Source organism: Clarias gariepinus, chromosome 23, assembly GCF_024256425.1.
Source record: "Clarias gariepinus isolate MV-2021 ecotype Netherlands chromosome 23, CGAR_prim_01v2, whole genome shotgun sequence".
Lineage (NCBI taxonomy): Eukaryota > Metazoa > Chordata > Actinopteri > Siluriformes > Clariidae > Clarias > Clarias gariepinus.
Window position 1 is genome coordinate 26,252,501 of NC_071122.1, and position 18,185 is coordinate 26,270,685.

At 44.5% G+C, this 18,185-nt stretch overlaps 2 protein-coding genes across 7 annotated transcripts in view; one reads left to right on the plus strand and one right to left on the minus strand.

Moving 5' to 3' along the window:
- dennd2db (DENN/MADD domain containing 2Db) overlaps positions 1-5,102 on the plus strand; it is a 10,835-nt gene extending 5,733 nt beyond the window's left edge. For all 5 annotated transcript variants that reach the window (XM_053484639.1, XM_053484641.1, XM_053484638.1 and 2 more), the window contains exons 5-12: positions 1,440-1,517; positions 1,701-1,841; positions 1,939-2,087; positions 2,260-2,431; positions 3,607-3,657; positions 3,993-4,074; positions 4,437-4,679; positions 4,816-5,102. In XM_053484639.1, the coding sequence (XP_053340614.1) occupies positions 1,440-1,517; positions 1,701-1,841; positions 1,939-2,087; positions 2,260-2,431; positions 3,607-3,657; positions 3,993-4,074; positions 4,437-4,679; positions 4,816-4,901 (1,002 nt within the window). In that variant the 3' untranslated portion in view covers positions 4,902-5,102. The remainder of the gene's footprint in view (positions 1-1,439; positions 1,518-1,700; positions 1,842-1,938; positions 2,088-2,259; positions 2,432-3,606; positions 3,658-3,992; positions 4,075-4,436; positions 4,680-4,815) is intronic.
- Positions 4,955-17,915, minus strand: dram2b (DNA-damage regulated autophagy modulator 2b). 2 transcript variants are annotated; one of them, XM_053484654.1, is made up of 9 exons: positions 17,757-17,914; positions 17,427-17,513; positions 15,436-15,576; positions 13,115-13,182; positions 12,834-12,976; positions 12,425-12,602; positions 6,715-6,797; positions 6,429-6,521; positions 4,955-6,328 (listed from the first exon to the last, which is right to left on the minus strand). In XM_053484654.1, exons 3-9 carry the CDS (start codon positions 15,564-15,566, stop codon positions 6,212-6,214), a joined length of 813 nt encoding a protein of 270 aa, XP_053340629.1. In that variant the 5' UTR covers positions 15,567-15,576; positions 17,427-17,513; positions 17,757-17,914; the 3' UTR covers positions 4,955-6,211. The 2 variants fall into 2 exon arrangements, with proteins under 2 accessions (XP_053340629.1, XP_053340630.1); XM_053484655.1 differs by lacking the exon at positions 17,427-17,513 and having other exon boundaries at positions 17,757-17,915.
- Between the last annotated feature and the right edge of the window lie 270 nt (positions 17,916-18,185).

Sequence of the window (18,185 nt, forward strand, 5' to 3'; positions counted from 1 at the left end):
CTGCTGGGTCTTAGTGTGCGTGCATCACTTGTATGGTCAACATCCGTGTATGTATACTGTTCACTATAACATTGTGAATATGTGTGTGTGTGTGTGTGTGTGTGTGTACTGTTTACTATAAGAGTGTGACTGTGTGTGTGTTTGTGTGTGTGCATACTGTTTACTATAACATTGTGACTACGTGTGTGTGTGTGTGTGCATACTGTTTACTATAACATTGTGACTGTGTGTGTGTGCATACTGTTTACTATAACAGTGTGACTACATGTGTATGTGTGTATACTGTTTACTATAACATTGTGAATATGTGTGTGTGTGTGTGTGTACTGTTTACTATAACATTGTGACTACGTGTGTGTGTGTGCATACTGTTTACTATAACATTGTGACTATGTGTGTGTGTGCATACTGTTTACTATAACAGTGTGACTACATGTGTATGTGTGTATACTGTTTACTATAACATTGTGAATGTGTGTGTGTGTGTGTGTACTGTTTACTATAAGAGTGTGACTATGTGTGTGTGTTTGTGTGTGTGCATACTGTTTACTATAACATTGTGACTACGTGTGTGTGTGTGTGTGTGCATACTGTTTACTATAACATTGTGACTACGTGTGTGTGTGCATACTGTTTACTATAACATTGTGACTATGTGTGTGTGTGCATACTGTTTACTATAACAGTGTGACTACATGTGTATGTGTGTATACTGTTTACTATAACATTGTGAATATGTGTGTGTGTGTGTGTGTACTGTTTACTATAAGAGTGTGACTGTGTTTGTGTGTGTGCATACTGTTTACTATAACATTGTGACTACGTGTGTGTGCATACTGTTTACTATAACATTGTGACTATGTGTGTGTGTGCATACTGTTTACTATAACATTGTGACTACGTGTGTATGTGTGTATACTGTTTACTATAACATTGTGACTATGTGTGTGTGTGTGTGTGTGTGTGTGTGTGTGTGTGTGTGTGTGTGTGTGCATACTGTTTACTATAACATTGTGACTACCTGTGTGTGTGCAAGCAATAAAGAGGTTCCTTGTTAAAGAAGATTCCTGACAGAGCAGTTTCCCCTACTGTGTGTGTGAGAAACGCGTCCTACACAGTAGCCCTCTCCCTCCAATTGTCTTACTTTAGAAACACACAAGCACACACACATGTGCATGCACAAACACACTAACAGAAACACTGCTCTGTCAGGATGTATTTAGGTAAAGTGCAGGGTAATCAGTTGTATTTTTACCTTATATTTAATATTAATTCTGGTTGTATGAATATTTTTGAGTTGTGAAATGAATTATCCGAGTTTCCATTATTTCCTATGGGAGAAATTCACTTTAATATACAAGTGTTTTGATATACAAGCACACTTCAGGAACCAATTATGCTCGTAATCCAAGGTTTAACTGGAGTCTGTGTGTGTGTAGCCATTAGGGAAAGGAGCACGCCCCCCAGAGGCCTACTGCATAATCAGCACTCTTGCCTGCTTCAGCCTTTTCTCCAAGGTAACCACACACACACACACACACACACACACACACACACACACACACACACACACACACACACACTAATGGCCCCCACTGGTTCTGTCCATCACACTGTTTGTCTCATGTGCACACAATCACTTAAGTAGCATCAAAATAAAACTGAACAAATTACATGTGTGTTTGTGTGTGTGTGTATAGATCTTTGACGAGGTGGAGAAGAGGCGTCAGATCTCCATGGCGATGATTTATCCGTTCATGCAGAGTCTGAGAGAAACACCGTTTCCTGCTCCAGGAAAAACTGTAACAGTTAAGAGCTTCATCCCCGAGTCTGGAACAGAGGTATGCGCACACACGCACACACGCACGCACGCACGCACGCACATAGTGAAGCTCTGTCACAGTGTAATGTTAACACTGTCTTCATCCCCCCCGCCAGGTGATCAGTCTGACCCGCCCCCTGGACTCGTGGCTGGAGCACGTGGACTTCCGCTCGCTCTTCCTGTGTTTATCAGATGAAGAGATTCTGCAGGTTTTTGCTGCCGTGGTGCTGGAGAGGAGGATCGTCTTCATCGCTGAGGAGCTCAGGTAACCAATCAGATCTCTCCCCTGTACACACACACACACACGCGCGCGCGCGCACACCCGACTGAAGTGAAGAGGGTTTAAGTACAGTTTGTTTCTACCTGTATACGTGAGCGTGTGTGTTTGTGTGTGTGTGTGTGTGTGTGTGTGTGTGTGTGTGTGTGTGTGTGTGTAGCACCCTCTCTCAGGTCCTACACGCCGTCGCTGCTCTGCTCTTCCCCTTCATCTGGCAACACACCTTCATCTCCATCGTCCCTAAAGTTCTCCTCGATGTGTACTTGGCACCAACGCCGTATCTCCTAGGCATCCAGAGGAACCTGCTGCACCTGCTCACCGAGCACACTGACGTAAGTGTGTGGGTGTAAGAGGAAGAGTGTAATTACACGGTGTATGTTCAAGTCACTCATAGGTTGTGTGTCAGGTTGGCTCAACTGAACTCCACTGCTCTGGTTCTGCTGCAGAACCACACACCAGCTGGGTCGTACCCGCTGTACCCCTCAGGTGCCCGTGCCATGCTGGGTCACGTGTTACAGAGTACAGGTTCCAGCCCCTGGCCTGTTCTGGCATTAACAGACGTAGTGCAACATGAGTGCCACCTCATGATTGGTTAGAAGAATTCAGTCTCGTCTGTGATTGGTCAGATCTTCACAAGTGAGCCAATCCTACAGCATGAAGGTGGGACTTAAACGCAACGCAGTTCAGCTCCATATCGTACAGATCCTCATCCAGTCAGGGTGTTCACACTGAGCGTGAGGAACCAAACTGCTTCTGTAAAGACGCTGACGCAATTCTCACTCCTGAAAGTTAGCCGTACGAGAAACACTGTAACAATTGTGGAGTGTTTACAGGAAATGTGACACAAACCAGTGAGAGCCTGCTGCTGGTGTGCTGTGCACCAGTGCTTCTCCTCGGGTGTGCTTATAAAGCCGGCAGGTTGGAGCCCCACACCGGATGGCTTCAGCTGCAGCAGTCTGGTTAACAGAAGATATCCATGGTAACTGTTGTGGTGGAAATTCTAAAAAACACTAAAGACCAGTAATCCCCACACTGGGAAAGAGCAAAGTCACGAGGTCTACTATAACACCTGCAGACGGACGAGTCTCGTACAGAAAACAGTCGCAGCACGGAGGGAGGTGATTCTCTCTCTCTCTCTCTCTCTCTCTCTCATTTTATACACAAACCTCTCTGTTAACGTGATCTACACCTCGTACATGATGTTCGTACATTGACGGAGCTGATTCTCCTTATCTGACCCGGACCAGACGTCTTCACCTTCTCATTCAGTCGCAGCTACAATCCGTCTGTTTCTATCCTCGGCCTCGACGTCCTGCTACAACACGCAGTTTGAACTTCTACAGTCTGTGTGGAACAAACGCTACGGAAATCAGAATCAATACGTCATTCAAATGTGATTAAAAAAAAATTATCAATCACACTATACATGGAGTTGCACCCCAATTTATACATCTCATGTGAAAGCACATACACACTCTGATTTTGATTTCATGTTGTTGCTTCTCAGCTGCTTATCGTCGACCTGACCAGCCAATCAGAGAGAAAGTTCATCAGCAGAGTGAGTTCATTATGCGCGCACACACACACACACACACCCCTACACACATACTTTTGCAACACTCCTTCCTTCTCACAAGATTCCAGTTTCATCCAGTGTGTGTGTGTGTGTGTGTGCGTGCGTGCGTGTGAGAGAGATAAATGAGGAAGAGTGCTGTTGCGTTTGTGGTTGCGTGCAGCTTACAGGATCTACACCCAGTGTTGCGTTATCGTCACACCATCACCCACTGTAGTCCTGAATAAACACACTCCTGCTGAGGTTATTGCTGGTCCACAACCACATGCTAACACACACACAACCACATGCTAACACACACACCTGTGGTCCTACTGCAGATCGGGGACGAGGACACGCTGATCCCAAGGAGACTGCAGGAGGAGCTGCTGCAGGACCTCTGCAAACGCAAACAGGACGCCAGTGAGTCTCGCACAAAACTCCCAGTCAGTTCACACCGTCTCACACCCTGTCTTAGTATGTCTCACAGCATCTCCCCATGTCTCTTCCCATCCCATGAAATCTCATTAAACATCTGAGTACTTGAGGGTACATCAAGGGCCCAACTTGGTGGTCATGGGATTTGAACCTGGACCGTAGTCCAATGCCTTAACCACTGATCTACTCCGGCCCTTATTTAAAACGAGACCATGAGCCAACAGTGTGAAGGCCTTTTCTTGGATGTTTAATGGTGGTATATCTGCACCACTGAACAGAACCATCCTATTTAAATGTGTGTGTGTATATGAATATATAAAGTGTCTTGGTGTATTTTTTCCCCTCAGCTACAGAGGAGCTGAACCGCATGGTGTCTGAAGCTTTCCTCAGCTTTTTTGTGAAAACTGTTGGACATTTTGAGGATCACTTTAAGCGCCCGGGAGGAAGAAAGCAGCCGAGAACGTTCCAGAAGAAAGGTTTCCTTAAAGCCGTGGAGCCGAAGGAGAACCGGAACTTCGTCCGACAGTTTGTCCAAACGCAGATGTTCGACCTGTTCATCCAGGAGGAGGAGAAACACCCGAGACATGAAGGTCAGAACCTCCACCCGCTCCTCCTCCTCACGCTTTATTAACGCTGCAGTGTGTGAGGAACATCTCCGTCTGCTCGGAAAATGGTCCTGCAAATCTAATCTAACGTGTGTGTGTGTGTGTGTGTGTGTGTGTGTAGGATTTTTTCACAAGAAAGTTATGGAGTTTCAGCAAAGGAGGAAGGAGCAGCTGAGGAGTGGAGGAGTTAAAGGACTCGTCATCTGAGTGTGTGTGTGTGTGTGTGCGCGCGCATCTCAGTAAATCATGTGTAAGACAAGTTTAAAACAATATAAAAATATCAGTTTATTTATCTTAGACAGTTAATGCATTCACTGTTGAACAGTTTTGTGTGTGTGTGTGTGTGTGTTTCACAGCTGCTTGTTCATGCACTTTGTTCATTCAAAATAAAATCTAATGTAAAATAAATCAGTGCTTCATTATTTCACTAACAGGTTGGTGCATTAGCGGGTTAGTTTGCTAGCGGGTTAGTGCATTAGCGGGTTAGTTAGGATGAACAAGATTTTTTCCCCCCAAACAAATCCTAAAATTGACTTGAGTGTGTAAACATTTCTTACACCATGAGGCTGCTCGGTACTTTTGTAAACACAGGCTAATGCTAACATGTTTACGTAGCTGAGGAACTATCAGCTAGCACACAGGCATGTTTCACATGTTTCCGCGGGTCTCACCTGCTTTTGGGCTTTAGCGCATTTTTCACTTTATGATTAGGATTCACTTATGTGTCACATGACCTTACAGCATGGTGAAGTGATTTTTTTTGGCATATCCCAGTTAGCAAGCTGGGGTCAGAGCACCGGGTCAGCCAGGATACAGCGCCCCCTAGTGCAGACAGGGTTAAGGCCTTGCTCAAGGGCTCAACAGCAACCTGGTGGAACTGGTGCTTGAACCAACGACCTTCTGATTAGTAACTCGGAGCCTCAACCCTCTGAGCCACCACTGGCCACTAAATTATACGGCGTGCGATTGTGTTCTGCAGGTCAGAAACCTCACACCCTAACCACACTGAGTAATGCTAAAGCGGCTAAAAATAAAATTGAGAAATAAAGCAAAAGGTAAGAATAAGATTATACTGACACTTATATAACACACACACGCACACTACATTCTGTGGGGAGTACCTTTACAGAATTAGATGTTAGATTAGACAAACGTGAAAAAAAATACATGAGTGTGTTGACGACTCGATCAAACCCTGATGTGGTGCAGCTTCAGCCTTCTGGAATAAAAACTAAATGAACCGAGTCATGTGATGTTTAGAGAAAATTGTAACTTCTTTAAAAACAGCCGTCCCAAGGAGGCGCTCTATCAGGACAGGGACAACAGGAGGAAGCAGCTGGGACGAGACCACCGGGACGGGGACCACATGGACATGGTATCCTGAGTAACTGTCATCATCTAAACAGATCTCTCTTCCTATTGGTCAGTTTAAATTCCTGGCCCAGAATATTTAACAAAGTGTGTAAGGGAGAGGGGGGGGGGTGGTGTGGTGAGTCTTTGTGTGTGTGTGTGTGTGTTCAGATGGATCCAGCCAGTAAGGGGGACGTCTCTCCAGGGACCCATGTAGAACCGAAGTGGGAGGAGTCATACAGATTACTGCTCTGAAGGTCCGCCTCCGCCCTCAGCTTGATCTTCTGTAGCGACAGACATTAAAGACAAAATGAAAACTTCTTTTACACTGTGTGTGTGTGTGTGTGTGTGTGTGTGTGTGTGTGTGTGTGTGTGTGCTCATACCTGAAAGTCTCTGATGTAGGTAAGGAAGAAGCTGATGAAGGAAAAAGCCAGACACCACTCAGAGACCGTGCTCACCATGTGAGCCGTGTAACCCTACACACACACACACACACACAAAGATGGAGGTGTATGATACAGCTTACACCACAGCATATAAATATAATCACACACATGAATATTTGCATATTGGAACATGCAGTAAACAAATAATATGCAAATGAGCAGAGCTGAGTGTTCTAATCCAGTTTTTGCTCTCACACACACACACACACACACACACACTTACAGGTTCTCCAGGCTCCCAGTGGAGTTTCTTGTTCACCTCTAACCCCAACAGGCTGCTGTACAGGATCACTGAGGACACGAACACTGAGACACGGTCAAGGAGGAACACTATCACTACGGCATGATACACAACACACACACACACACATATATATATATATATATATATACACACACACACATACATAGCACACATACATATACACTGAGAATAAAAAAAATAAAAAGAGACTGTGGTGATGGTGTGTGAAGATGATGATGATGATGGAGTGTGATGATGGTGGTGTGTGATGATGGAGTGTGATGATGGAGTGTGATGATGGTGGTGTGTGATGATGATGATGGAGTGTGATGAGGTTGATGATGGAGTGTGATGATGATGGATAGTGATGATGATGATGGATAGTGATGATGATGATGGAGTGTGATGATGATGATGATGGAGTGTGATGATGATGGAGTGTGATGATGATGATGATAATGATGGAGTGTGATGATGATGATGATGATAATGATGGTGTGATGATGATGGAGTGTGATGATGATAATGATGGAGTGTGATGATGATGGTGTGTGATGATGATAATGATGGAGTGTGATGATGATGATGGAGTGTGATGATAATGATGATGGTGTGTGATGATGATAATGATGGTGTGTGATGATGATGATGATAGTGTGTGATGATGATGATAATGGAGTGTGATGATGCTGATGATAATGATGGTGTGTGATGATGATGATGATGATGGTGTGTGATGATGATGATGATGGAGTGTGATGATAATGATGATGGTGTGTGATGATGATGATGATGGTGTGTGATGATGATGATGATGGTGTGTGATGATGATGATGATGATGGAGGATGATGATGATGATGATGGAGTGTGATGATGATGATGATGGAGTGTGATGATGATAATGATGGAGTGTGATGATGATAATGATGGAGTGTGATGATGATGATGATGATGATGATGATGATGGAGTGTGATATCGATGATGGAGTGTGATGATGATGATGATGATGGAGTGTGATGATGATGATGATGATGGAGTGTGATGATGATGATGATGGAGTGTGATGATGATGATGATGGAGTGTGATGATGATGATGATGGAGTGTGATGATGATGATGATGGAGTGTGATGATGATGGAGTGTGATGATGATGGAGTGTGATGATGATGATAGTGTGTGATAATGATGATAATGGAGTGTGATGATGATGATGATAATGGAGTGTGATGATGATGATGATGATGATGATGGAGTGTGATGATGATGATGATGGAGTGTGATGATGATGGAGTGTGATGATGATGATGATGATGATAATGGAGTGTGATGATGATGATGATAATGGAGTGTGATGATGATAATGATGGTGTGTGATGATGATAATGGAGTGTGATGATGATGATAATGGAGTGTGATGATGATGATGATAATGATGGTGTGTGATGATGATAATGATGGTGTGTGATGATGATAATGATGGTGTGCGATGATGATGATAATGGAGTGTGATGATGATGATGATAATGATGGTGTGTGATGATGATGATAATGGAGTGTGATGATAATAATGATGGAGTGTGATGAAGATGATGATGATGATGGAGTGTGATGATGATGATGATGGAGTGTGATGATGATGATGGAGTGTGATGATGATGATGATATGATGGAGTGTGATGATGATGATAATGATGGAGTGTGATGATGATGATAATGATGGAGTGTGATGATGATGGAGTGTGATAATGATGATGGAGTGTGATGATGATGGAGTGTGATGATGATGGAGTGTGATGATGATGGAGTGTGATGATGATGGAGTGTGATGATAATGATGGTGTGTGATGATAATGATGGTGTGTGATGATGATGATAATGGAGTGTGATGATGATGATAATGGAGTGTGATGATGATGATAATGGAGTGTGATGATGATGGTGTGTGATGATGATGATGGTGTGTGATGATGATGATGGTGTGTGATGATGATGATGGTGTGTGATGATGATGATGGTGTGTGATGATGATAATGGTGTGTGATGATGATAATGATGGAGTGTGATGATGATAATGATGGAGTGTGATGATGATAATGATGGAGTGTGATGATGATGATGATGGAGTGTGATGATGATGATGATAATGATGGAGTGTGATGATGATGATAATGATGGAGTGTGATGATGATAATGATGGAGTGTGATGATGATGATGATAATGATGGAGTGTGATGATGATGATGATAATGATGGTGTGCGATAATGATGATAATGGAGTGTGATGATGATGATGATAATGATGGTGTGTGATGATAATAATGAAGTGTGATGATGATGATGATGGAGTGTGATGATGATGATGATGGAGTGTGATGATGATGATGGAGTGTGATGATGATGATGGAGTGTGATGATGATGATGATAGTGTGTGATGATGATGATAATGGTGTGTGATGATGATGATGATGGAGTGTGATGATGATGATGATGGAGTGTGATGATGATGATGATAATGATGGTGTGTGATGATGATGATGGTGTGTGATGATGATGATAATAGAGTGTGATGATGATGATGATGGAGTGTGATGATGATGATGGTGTGTGATGATGATGATGGTGTGTGATGATGATGATAATAGAGTGTGATGATGATGATAATAGAGTGTGATGATGATAATGGAGTGTGATGATGATAATGATGGTGTGTGATGATGATGGTGTGTGATAATAATGATAATAGAGTGTGATGATGATGATAATAGAGTGTGATGATGATGATGATGGAGTGTGATGATGATGATGGTGTGTGATGATGATGATGGTGTGTGATGATGATGATAATAGAGTGTGATGATGATGATAATGGAGTGTGATGATGATAATGATGGTGTGTGATGATAATGATGGTGTGTGATGATGATGATGGAGTGTGATGATGATGATAATAGAGTGTGATGATGATGATAATGGAGTGTGATGATGATGATGATGGAGTGTGATGATGATGATGATGGAGTGTGATGATGATGATGGAGTGTGATGATGATGATGGAGTGTGATAATGATGATGGAGTGTGATAATGATGATGGAGTGTGATGATGATGATGATAGTGTGTGATGATGATAGTGTGTGATGATGATGATAATGGTGTGTGATGATGATGATGATGGAGTGTGAAGATGATGATGATGGAGTGTGATGATGATGATGATAATGATGGTGTGTGATGATGATGATGATGGAGTGTGATGATGATGATGGAGTGTGATGATGATGATGGTGTGTGATGATGATGATAATAGAGTGTGATGATGATAATGATGGTGTGTGATGATGATGATGATAATGATGGTGTGTGATGATGATGATGGTGTGTGATGATGATGATAATAGAGTGTGATGATGATGATGATGGAGTGTGATGATGATGATGATGGAGTGTGATGATGATGGAGTGTGATGATGATGATGATGGAGTGTGATGATGATGATGGTGTGTGATGATGATGATAATAGAGTGTGATGATGATGATAATGGAGTGTGATGATGATAATGATGGTGTGTGATGATGATGATGATAATGATGGTGTGTGATGATGATGATGGTGTGTGATGATGATGATAATAGAGTGTGATGATGATGATGATGGAGTGTGATGATGATGATGATGGAGTGTGATGATGATGATGATGGAGTGTGATGATGATGATGATGATGGAGTGTGATGATGATGATGATGGTGTGTGATGATGATGATGATGGTGTGTGATGATGATGATGATGGTGTGTGATGATGATGATGATGGAGTGTGATGATGATGGAGGGGATCTACATGGAGGGGATCTACATCTGCCCCACGTAGACTCTCTACTGGTGTCCCGCAGGGCTCAGTACTTGGTCCTCTTCTGTTCTCCCTCTATACCCGGTCTCTTGGTAAGGTCATATCATCGCATGGATTCTCATACCACTGTTATGCAGACGACACCCAACTTGTCCTCTCCTTTCCTCCCTCTGACACTCAGGTTTCCACCCGGATCTCAGCATGTCTGGCAGACATCTCATTTTGGATGGCTGCTCATCAGCTGAAGCTCAATCTCAGTAAAACCGAACTGTTGTTTATCCCTTGTGACTCATCTCCAGGTCAAGACCTTGTGATATCCATGGACAACAACCAAATCACTCCCTCAACCACCGCCCGCAATCTTGGGGTAACCGTGGACAATCATCTGTCATTTTCCCCACACATCGCTAACCTTACTCGCTCTTGTCGATTTCTTCTTTACAATATCAGAAGAATTCGCCCATTTCTTTCTTCACAGGCTACTCAGGTGCTTGTTCAGTCCCTTGTTATTTCAAGACTGGACTACTGCAACTCACTCCTGGCAGGCCTGCCTCTGTCCACGATTCGTCCTCTGCAACTGATCCAGAATGCAGCAGCACGACTCGTTTTTAACCTTCCCAAGTTCTCCCACACCACCCCACTCCTCCGCTCCCTGCACTGGCTTCCTGTAGCTGCCCGCATCAAATTCAAAACACTGATGCTTGCCTACAAAGCCAAAAATGGCCCAGCACCCACTTACCTCTCTGCGCTAATTACACCACGCACTGCACCACGTTGCCTCCGATCCTCCAGCACTGCTCGCCTCATCCCACCATCTCTCAGGGATCGAGGGCGGCATTCATCCAGGCTCTTTTCTGTTCTGGCACCTAGATGGTGGAATGAACTTCCTCTAGATGTCCGTACATCAGAGACTTTGACTATCTTTAAACGACGACTCAAGACGCATCTGTTTCTCCAGTACTTGGACTAACCCCCCTCCCCCCGAAAAAAAAAAAAAAAAAAAAAAAAACACCTCAGTTGTGTTGGACTAATGGTACTTAGTTATTAACCTAGTAAACCCAGTGTAAGTATGTATCCAATGTTGTAAACATTAAAGCACTTTTTGTAAGTCGCTCTGGATAAGAGCGTCTGCCAAATGCCTAAATGTAAAATGTAAATGTAAATGATGATGATGATAATGATGGTGTGTGATGATGATAATGATGGTGTGTGATGATGATGATAATGATGGTGTGTGATGATGATGGAGTGTGATGATGATGACGATGATAATGGAGTGTGATGATGATGATGATAATGATGGAGTGTGATGATGATGATGGTGTGATGATGATGATGATGATGGAGTGTGATGATGATGATGGTGTGATGATGATGATGATGATGGAGTGTGATGATGATGGAGTGTGATGATGGAGTGTGATGATGATGATGGAGTGTAATGAAGATGATGATGGAGTGTGATGATGATGATGGAGTGTGATGATGATGATGATGATGGAGTGTGATGATGATGATGATGATGGAGTGTGATGATGATGATGGAGTGTGATGAAGATGATGGAGTGTGATGAAGATGATGGAGTGTGATGATGATGATGGAGTGTGATGAAGATGATGATGGAGTGTGATGAAGATGATGATGGAGTGTGATGAAGATGATGATGGAGTGTGATGATGGAGCGTGATGATGGAGCGTGATGATGGAGCGTGATGATGGAGCGTGATGATGGAGTGTGATGATGGAGTGTGATGATGATGATGATGGAGTGTGATGATGGAGCGTGATGATGGAGTGTGATGATGATGATGGTGTGTGATGAAGATAAAGGATGCTGCTGATGATGCTGCTGAAGGTCCACAGGCAGATGATCAGTCGAACCCAGAACACTCGTTTGGTGTGTATGTGCGGCTGCATGCGGTACGAGACGAGTGTGTGTGTCAGGATGTAGAGCGCCCCCACGCCGAACGTCAGCACCGCGCCCACCAGGTGCATCGAGAACAGCGTCGTCTTCTGCTCGAACACACACACACACACACACACACACACACACACACACACACACACACAGAGCAGATTCAGTCCCAAATCACAGGGATCACAAATAATATGGACACTGATGAGTTTACATTAATCTGGTACTCAAGGTGTGACTTAATTATTTAAACATGCAGCAATGTGTGTGTGTGTGTTTATGTGTGTGTGTGTTTGTGTGTGTGTGTGTGTGTGTGTTTGTATGTGTACCTGGAAGTTTGCCACCACACACATGCCGAAAGAACTGATGCAGCCGAGGACGAGGCCGAGAACGTTGAGCTTCAGTAGCCGTGTTTCTCCCTGATCGGTCAGAGCCTCCACCTGCTTATAGCGCACATACATGGTGGCAATGCCTATACACACACACACACACACACACACACACACACACACACACACACACACACACACAGTGAGTGCTCAGAAAGAAACATGGGCCGAAGAATCAGACAGAGAGCAAAATCAACACTCATTTAGTCAGAAGTTTTTACCCAGAAATGCTGAGACACTGAGCATGATCCCAAACACACACCTCTCAGGAGGAACCGTTCCTGTGTCACTGCATCACACACACACACACACACACACACACACACACACACACTTATCAGAACATTCTGCAATAGAAGTATAGTGTACAGGATGTAGGGTGTAGTGTGCAGTGTGTAGTGTACAGGGTGCAGTGTAGAGTGTGTAGGGTGTAGTGTTACAGGATGTAGTGTACAGGGTATATGGTGTAGTGTACAGGGTGCAGTGTACAGGGCACAGGATATAGTGTACAGTGCGTAGGGTGTAGTGTTACGGAATGTAGTGTACAAGGTATATGGTGTAGTGTACAGGGTACAGGATGTAGTGTACAGGGTGTAATGTACAGGGTGTAGTGTACAGGGTGTATGGTGTAGTGTACAGGGTAAAGGGTGTAGTGTACAGGGTTACAGGGTGTAGTGTACAGGGTATATGGTGTAGTGTTCAGGGTACAGGGTGTAGTGTACAGGGTGTAGTGTACAGGGTATATGGTGTAGTGTACAAGGTACAGGGTGTAGTGTACAGGGGTACAGGGTGTAGTGTACAGGGTGTAGTGTACAGGGTATATGGTGTAGTGTACAGGGGTACAGGGTGTAGTGTACAGGGGTACAGGGTGTAGTGTACAGTGTGTGGGGTGTAGTGTACAGGGTATATGGTGTAGTGTACAGGGTGCAGTGTACAGTGTGTGGGGTGTAGTGTACAGGGTATATGGTGTAGTGTACAGGGTGTAGTGTACAAGGCACAGGATATAGTGTACAATGCGTAGGGTGTCGTGTTACAGAATGTAGTGTACAATGTATATGGTGTAGTGTACAAGGGTACAGGGTGTAGTGTACAAGGGTACAGGGTGTAGTGTACAAGGGTACAGGGTGTAGTGTACAGGGGTACAGGGTGTAGTGTACAGGGTGCAGTGTACAGTGTGTGGGGTGTAGTGTACAGGGTATATGGTGTAGTGTACAGGGTGCAGTGTACAGTGTGTGGGGTGTAGTGTACAGGGTATATGGTGTAGTGTACAGGGTGCAGTGTACAGTGTGTGGGGTGTAGTGTACAGGGTATATGGTGTAGTGTACAGGGTGTAGTGTACAAGGCACAGGATATAGTGTACAATGCATAGGGTGTCGTGTTACAGAATGTAGTGTACAATGTATATGGTGTAGTGTACAGAGTACAGGGAGTAGTGTACAAGGGTACACGGTGTAGTGTACATGGTGTAGTGTACAGGGTGTATGGTGTAGTGTACAGGGTACAGGGTGTAGTGTACAGGGGTACAGGGTGTAGTGTACAGGGTATATGGTGTAGTGTTCAGGGTGCAGTGTACAGTGTGTGGGGTGTAGTGTACAGGGTATATGGTGTAGTGTACAGGGTGCAGTGTACAGTGTGTGGGGTGTAGTGTACAGGGTATATGGTGTAGTGTACAGGGTGTAGTGTACAAGGCACAGGATATAGTGTACAATGCATAGGGTGTCGTGTTACAGAATGTAGTGTACAATGTATATGGTGTAGTGTACAGAGTACAGGGAGTAGTGTACAAGGGTACACGGTGTAGTGTACATGGTGTAGTGTACAGGGTGTATGGTGTAGTGTACAGGGTACAGGGTGTAGTGTACAGGGGTACAGGGTGTAGTGTACAGGGTATATGGTGTAGTGTTCAGGGTACAGGGTGTAATGTACAGAGTGTAGTGTGTAGTGAGCAGGGTGTAGTTTACAGGGTATATGGTGTAGTGTACAGTGTACAGGGTGCAGGGTACAGGGTGCAGGGTACAGGGTGCAGTGTATATGGTGTAGTGTACAGGGTACAGGGTGCAGTGTACAGGGTGTAGTGTACAAGGTATTTGGTGTAGTGTACAGTGTACAGGGTGCAGTGTACAGGGTACAGGGTACAGGGTGCAGTGTATATGGTGTAGTGTACAGGGTGTAGTGTACAAGGTATATGGTGTAGTGTACAGTGTACAGGGTGCAGTGTACAGGGTACAGGGTGCAGGGTATATGGTGTAGTGTACAGGGTGCAGGGTGCAGTGTACAGGGTGTAGTGTACACTACACCATACACCCTGTACACTACACCCTGTACACTGCACCCTGCACCCTGTACACTACACCACAGGGTGTAGTGTACATGGTGTAGTTTACAGGGTACAGGGTGTAGTGTACAGGGTGTAGTGTACAGGGTGTAGTGTACAGGGTGTAGTGTACAGGGTATATGATGTAGTGTACAGGGTACAGTGTGTAGTGTACAGGGTGTAGTGTACAGGGTACAGGGTGTAGTGTTACTCAGAATGCTCCCTCACCTGATGTAGGGAACAAAGGGGTCGACGTGTCTCAGCTCCACCGCTGTGATGTACGCAAAAACAAATGTAGCCGCGGTCCAAACCACCAGCAACGCTGGCAGGAAACACAACCCCTCCTGGAACCACCACATCTTTACTAACCTTCACACACACACACACACACACACACACACACACACGGGAAATATAGCTCTATGATTAATGTACTGCATGAGATTGTCTGCATTTTAAATTTTCTGAAACTGTTAAATGCATGTAATCATTAATGATCAATATCAACACTGATTTGTGACATCATTACCACACACACACACACACACACACACCCTGTCGCATGCTGCAGGTAGACCACCCATCATTTAAGCCCCGCCCCTCAGTGTTAATGTTGCCGAGGTGTCAGTGACGGCAGGAAATAGTCTGCGTTCCATTCCAAAGTGCTCCCTACTCACTGCTATGTTTGCAGGAAATTTCAAGGGAACTTCCCTCGACAAAACTCCACTCCACTTCACCCTGCGAAGTGACCAGCGCTGATGTCACTTCCTCCATTGGTTACCATGGTAACATAAGCAACAGAACACTGATTAATGATACCTGTCGCTGCTTCTATGGAAATTTCACACTACAGATATTAAATACTGAATATTTATTGAAACAAAAACGCACAGCATTATAAACCATACTATTAAAACAGGTTTAACTTGTAAATAAATTATTGATTAATAATAATAATAATAATAATAATAATAATAACTGATTGAAGATGGAGATGTTTTTTTTTTTTTTTTACAGATTACTTGCCTATAGAGCGCTAAGGATTCCTTAATTTTTGTGTTCTTTAATATGATGTTGTCCTCGATAATAATCCTTTTTTTGAGCTCCAGCAGGACACACTGACTGGAACATTTTTCGTTCCCTTTTCCGGTGAAGTGAGGACCTGTTGTTCACTCGTTCACTACGCCGTTCGCCGTTCACTTTGAACTGAACATTTTCGCTCCCTAAGGAATCACACTAAACATGGCTGACCACTGTGTAGTGCACTTCGGGCCGATTGGAACGCACCCAAGGACTGTGATCAGAAGGGGGAGGTGTCTACAGCCTGTCAATCAAACAAGCCATGCCACTAACTCTCAGTGACGTCACTGCAGCGCATGATTTAACTCCAACGACATGTAACACAGGCACACACTCCTCACACACTCTCACATCCTCACACACTCCTCACATCCCTCACACACTCCTCACATCCCTCACACACTCCTCACATCCCTCACACACTCCTCACATCCCTCTCACATCCCTCACACACTCCTCACACACTCCTCACACACTCCTCACACACTCCTCACACACTCCTCACACACTCCTCACACACTCCTCACACACTCCTCACACACTCCTCACATCCCTCACACACTCCTCACACACTCCTCACATCCCTCACACACTCCTCACATCCCTTACACACTCCTCACATCCCTCACACACTCCTCACATCCCTCACACACTCCTCACACACTCCTCACATCCCTCACACACTCCTCACACACTCCTCACATCCCTCACACACTCCTCACACACTCCTCACACACTCCTCACATCCCTTACACACTCCTCACATCCCTTACACACTCCTCACACACTCCTCACATCCCTCACACACTCCTCACATCCCTCACACACTCCTCACACACTCCTCACATCCCTTACACACTCCTCACACACTCCTCACATCCCTCACACACTCCTCACACACTCCTCACACACTCCTCACACACTCCTCACATCCCTTACACACTCCTCACATCCCTCACACACTCCTCACACACTCCTCACATCCCTCACACACTCCTCACATCCCTCACATCCCTCACACACTCCTCACATCCCTCACATCCCTCACACACTCCTCACATCCCTCACATCCCTCACACACTCCTCACATCCCTTTAATGTGTATCATTAAAGGGATGTTTAATCAGTAAAAACTTCACCTTTACTGTGAGTGAGAGAGGACGTCCCTGTGTCCACCGTCCGGCTTCTGGGGGTGTGTGAGTGTGTGTATCTGTCTGTCTGAGCTCCTGAGTGAGTGAACACACACACACACACACACACACACAGTTTAGTCAAAGACCCAGTTGCTCAGTGTGATCACACTCTCACTTCCTCTGTGTTTATATAACACACTCTCACACACACACACACACACACACACACACACACACACACACACATTTACTTTAACACACATCAGAGTGTTTAATGCTGCATTACACACAGATACTGAATGAACCTTTGACTTCCTGTTGAGATCTGATCTTTACCTGCTTTACATCCTCCTGTCACCTCGTCATGCTGTCACTCCGCTCTGTCACCTCCCCGTGTCGGCTTTAATCACTCTACAGCTCCTCTCACACACACACACACACACACACACAGAGGAGTTTATTCCTGCGCTTTTAGTTTATCAGCTCGTACTGAACCCACTTCCTATTCAAGGTCACGAGACGCGCTGACGTCACACGTCTAATCCCCGGATGAAGAGGGACGCTCGGTTTGGTTTATTTTATTTATTTATTTTAATACATATACTGTCAATGTTTTTTGTTTTGTGTATTTGTAATAGTTGTAAATAAAGACAGTAAACACGGGACACTGAAGTTTCCAGACCTCAGTAATTTAAATTCTGCTGAATCACCAGGAGGGGGCGTGAATGTGAAATCCTTACGCGATGCAGCGCTGAAAGAACACGG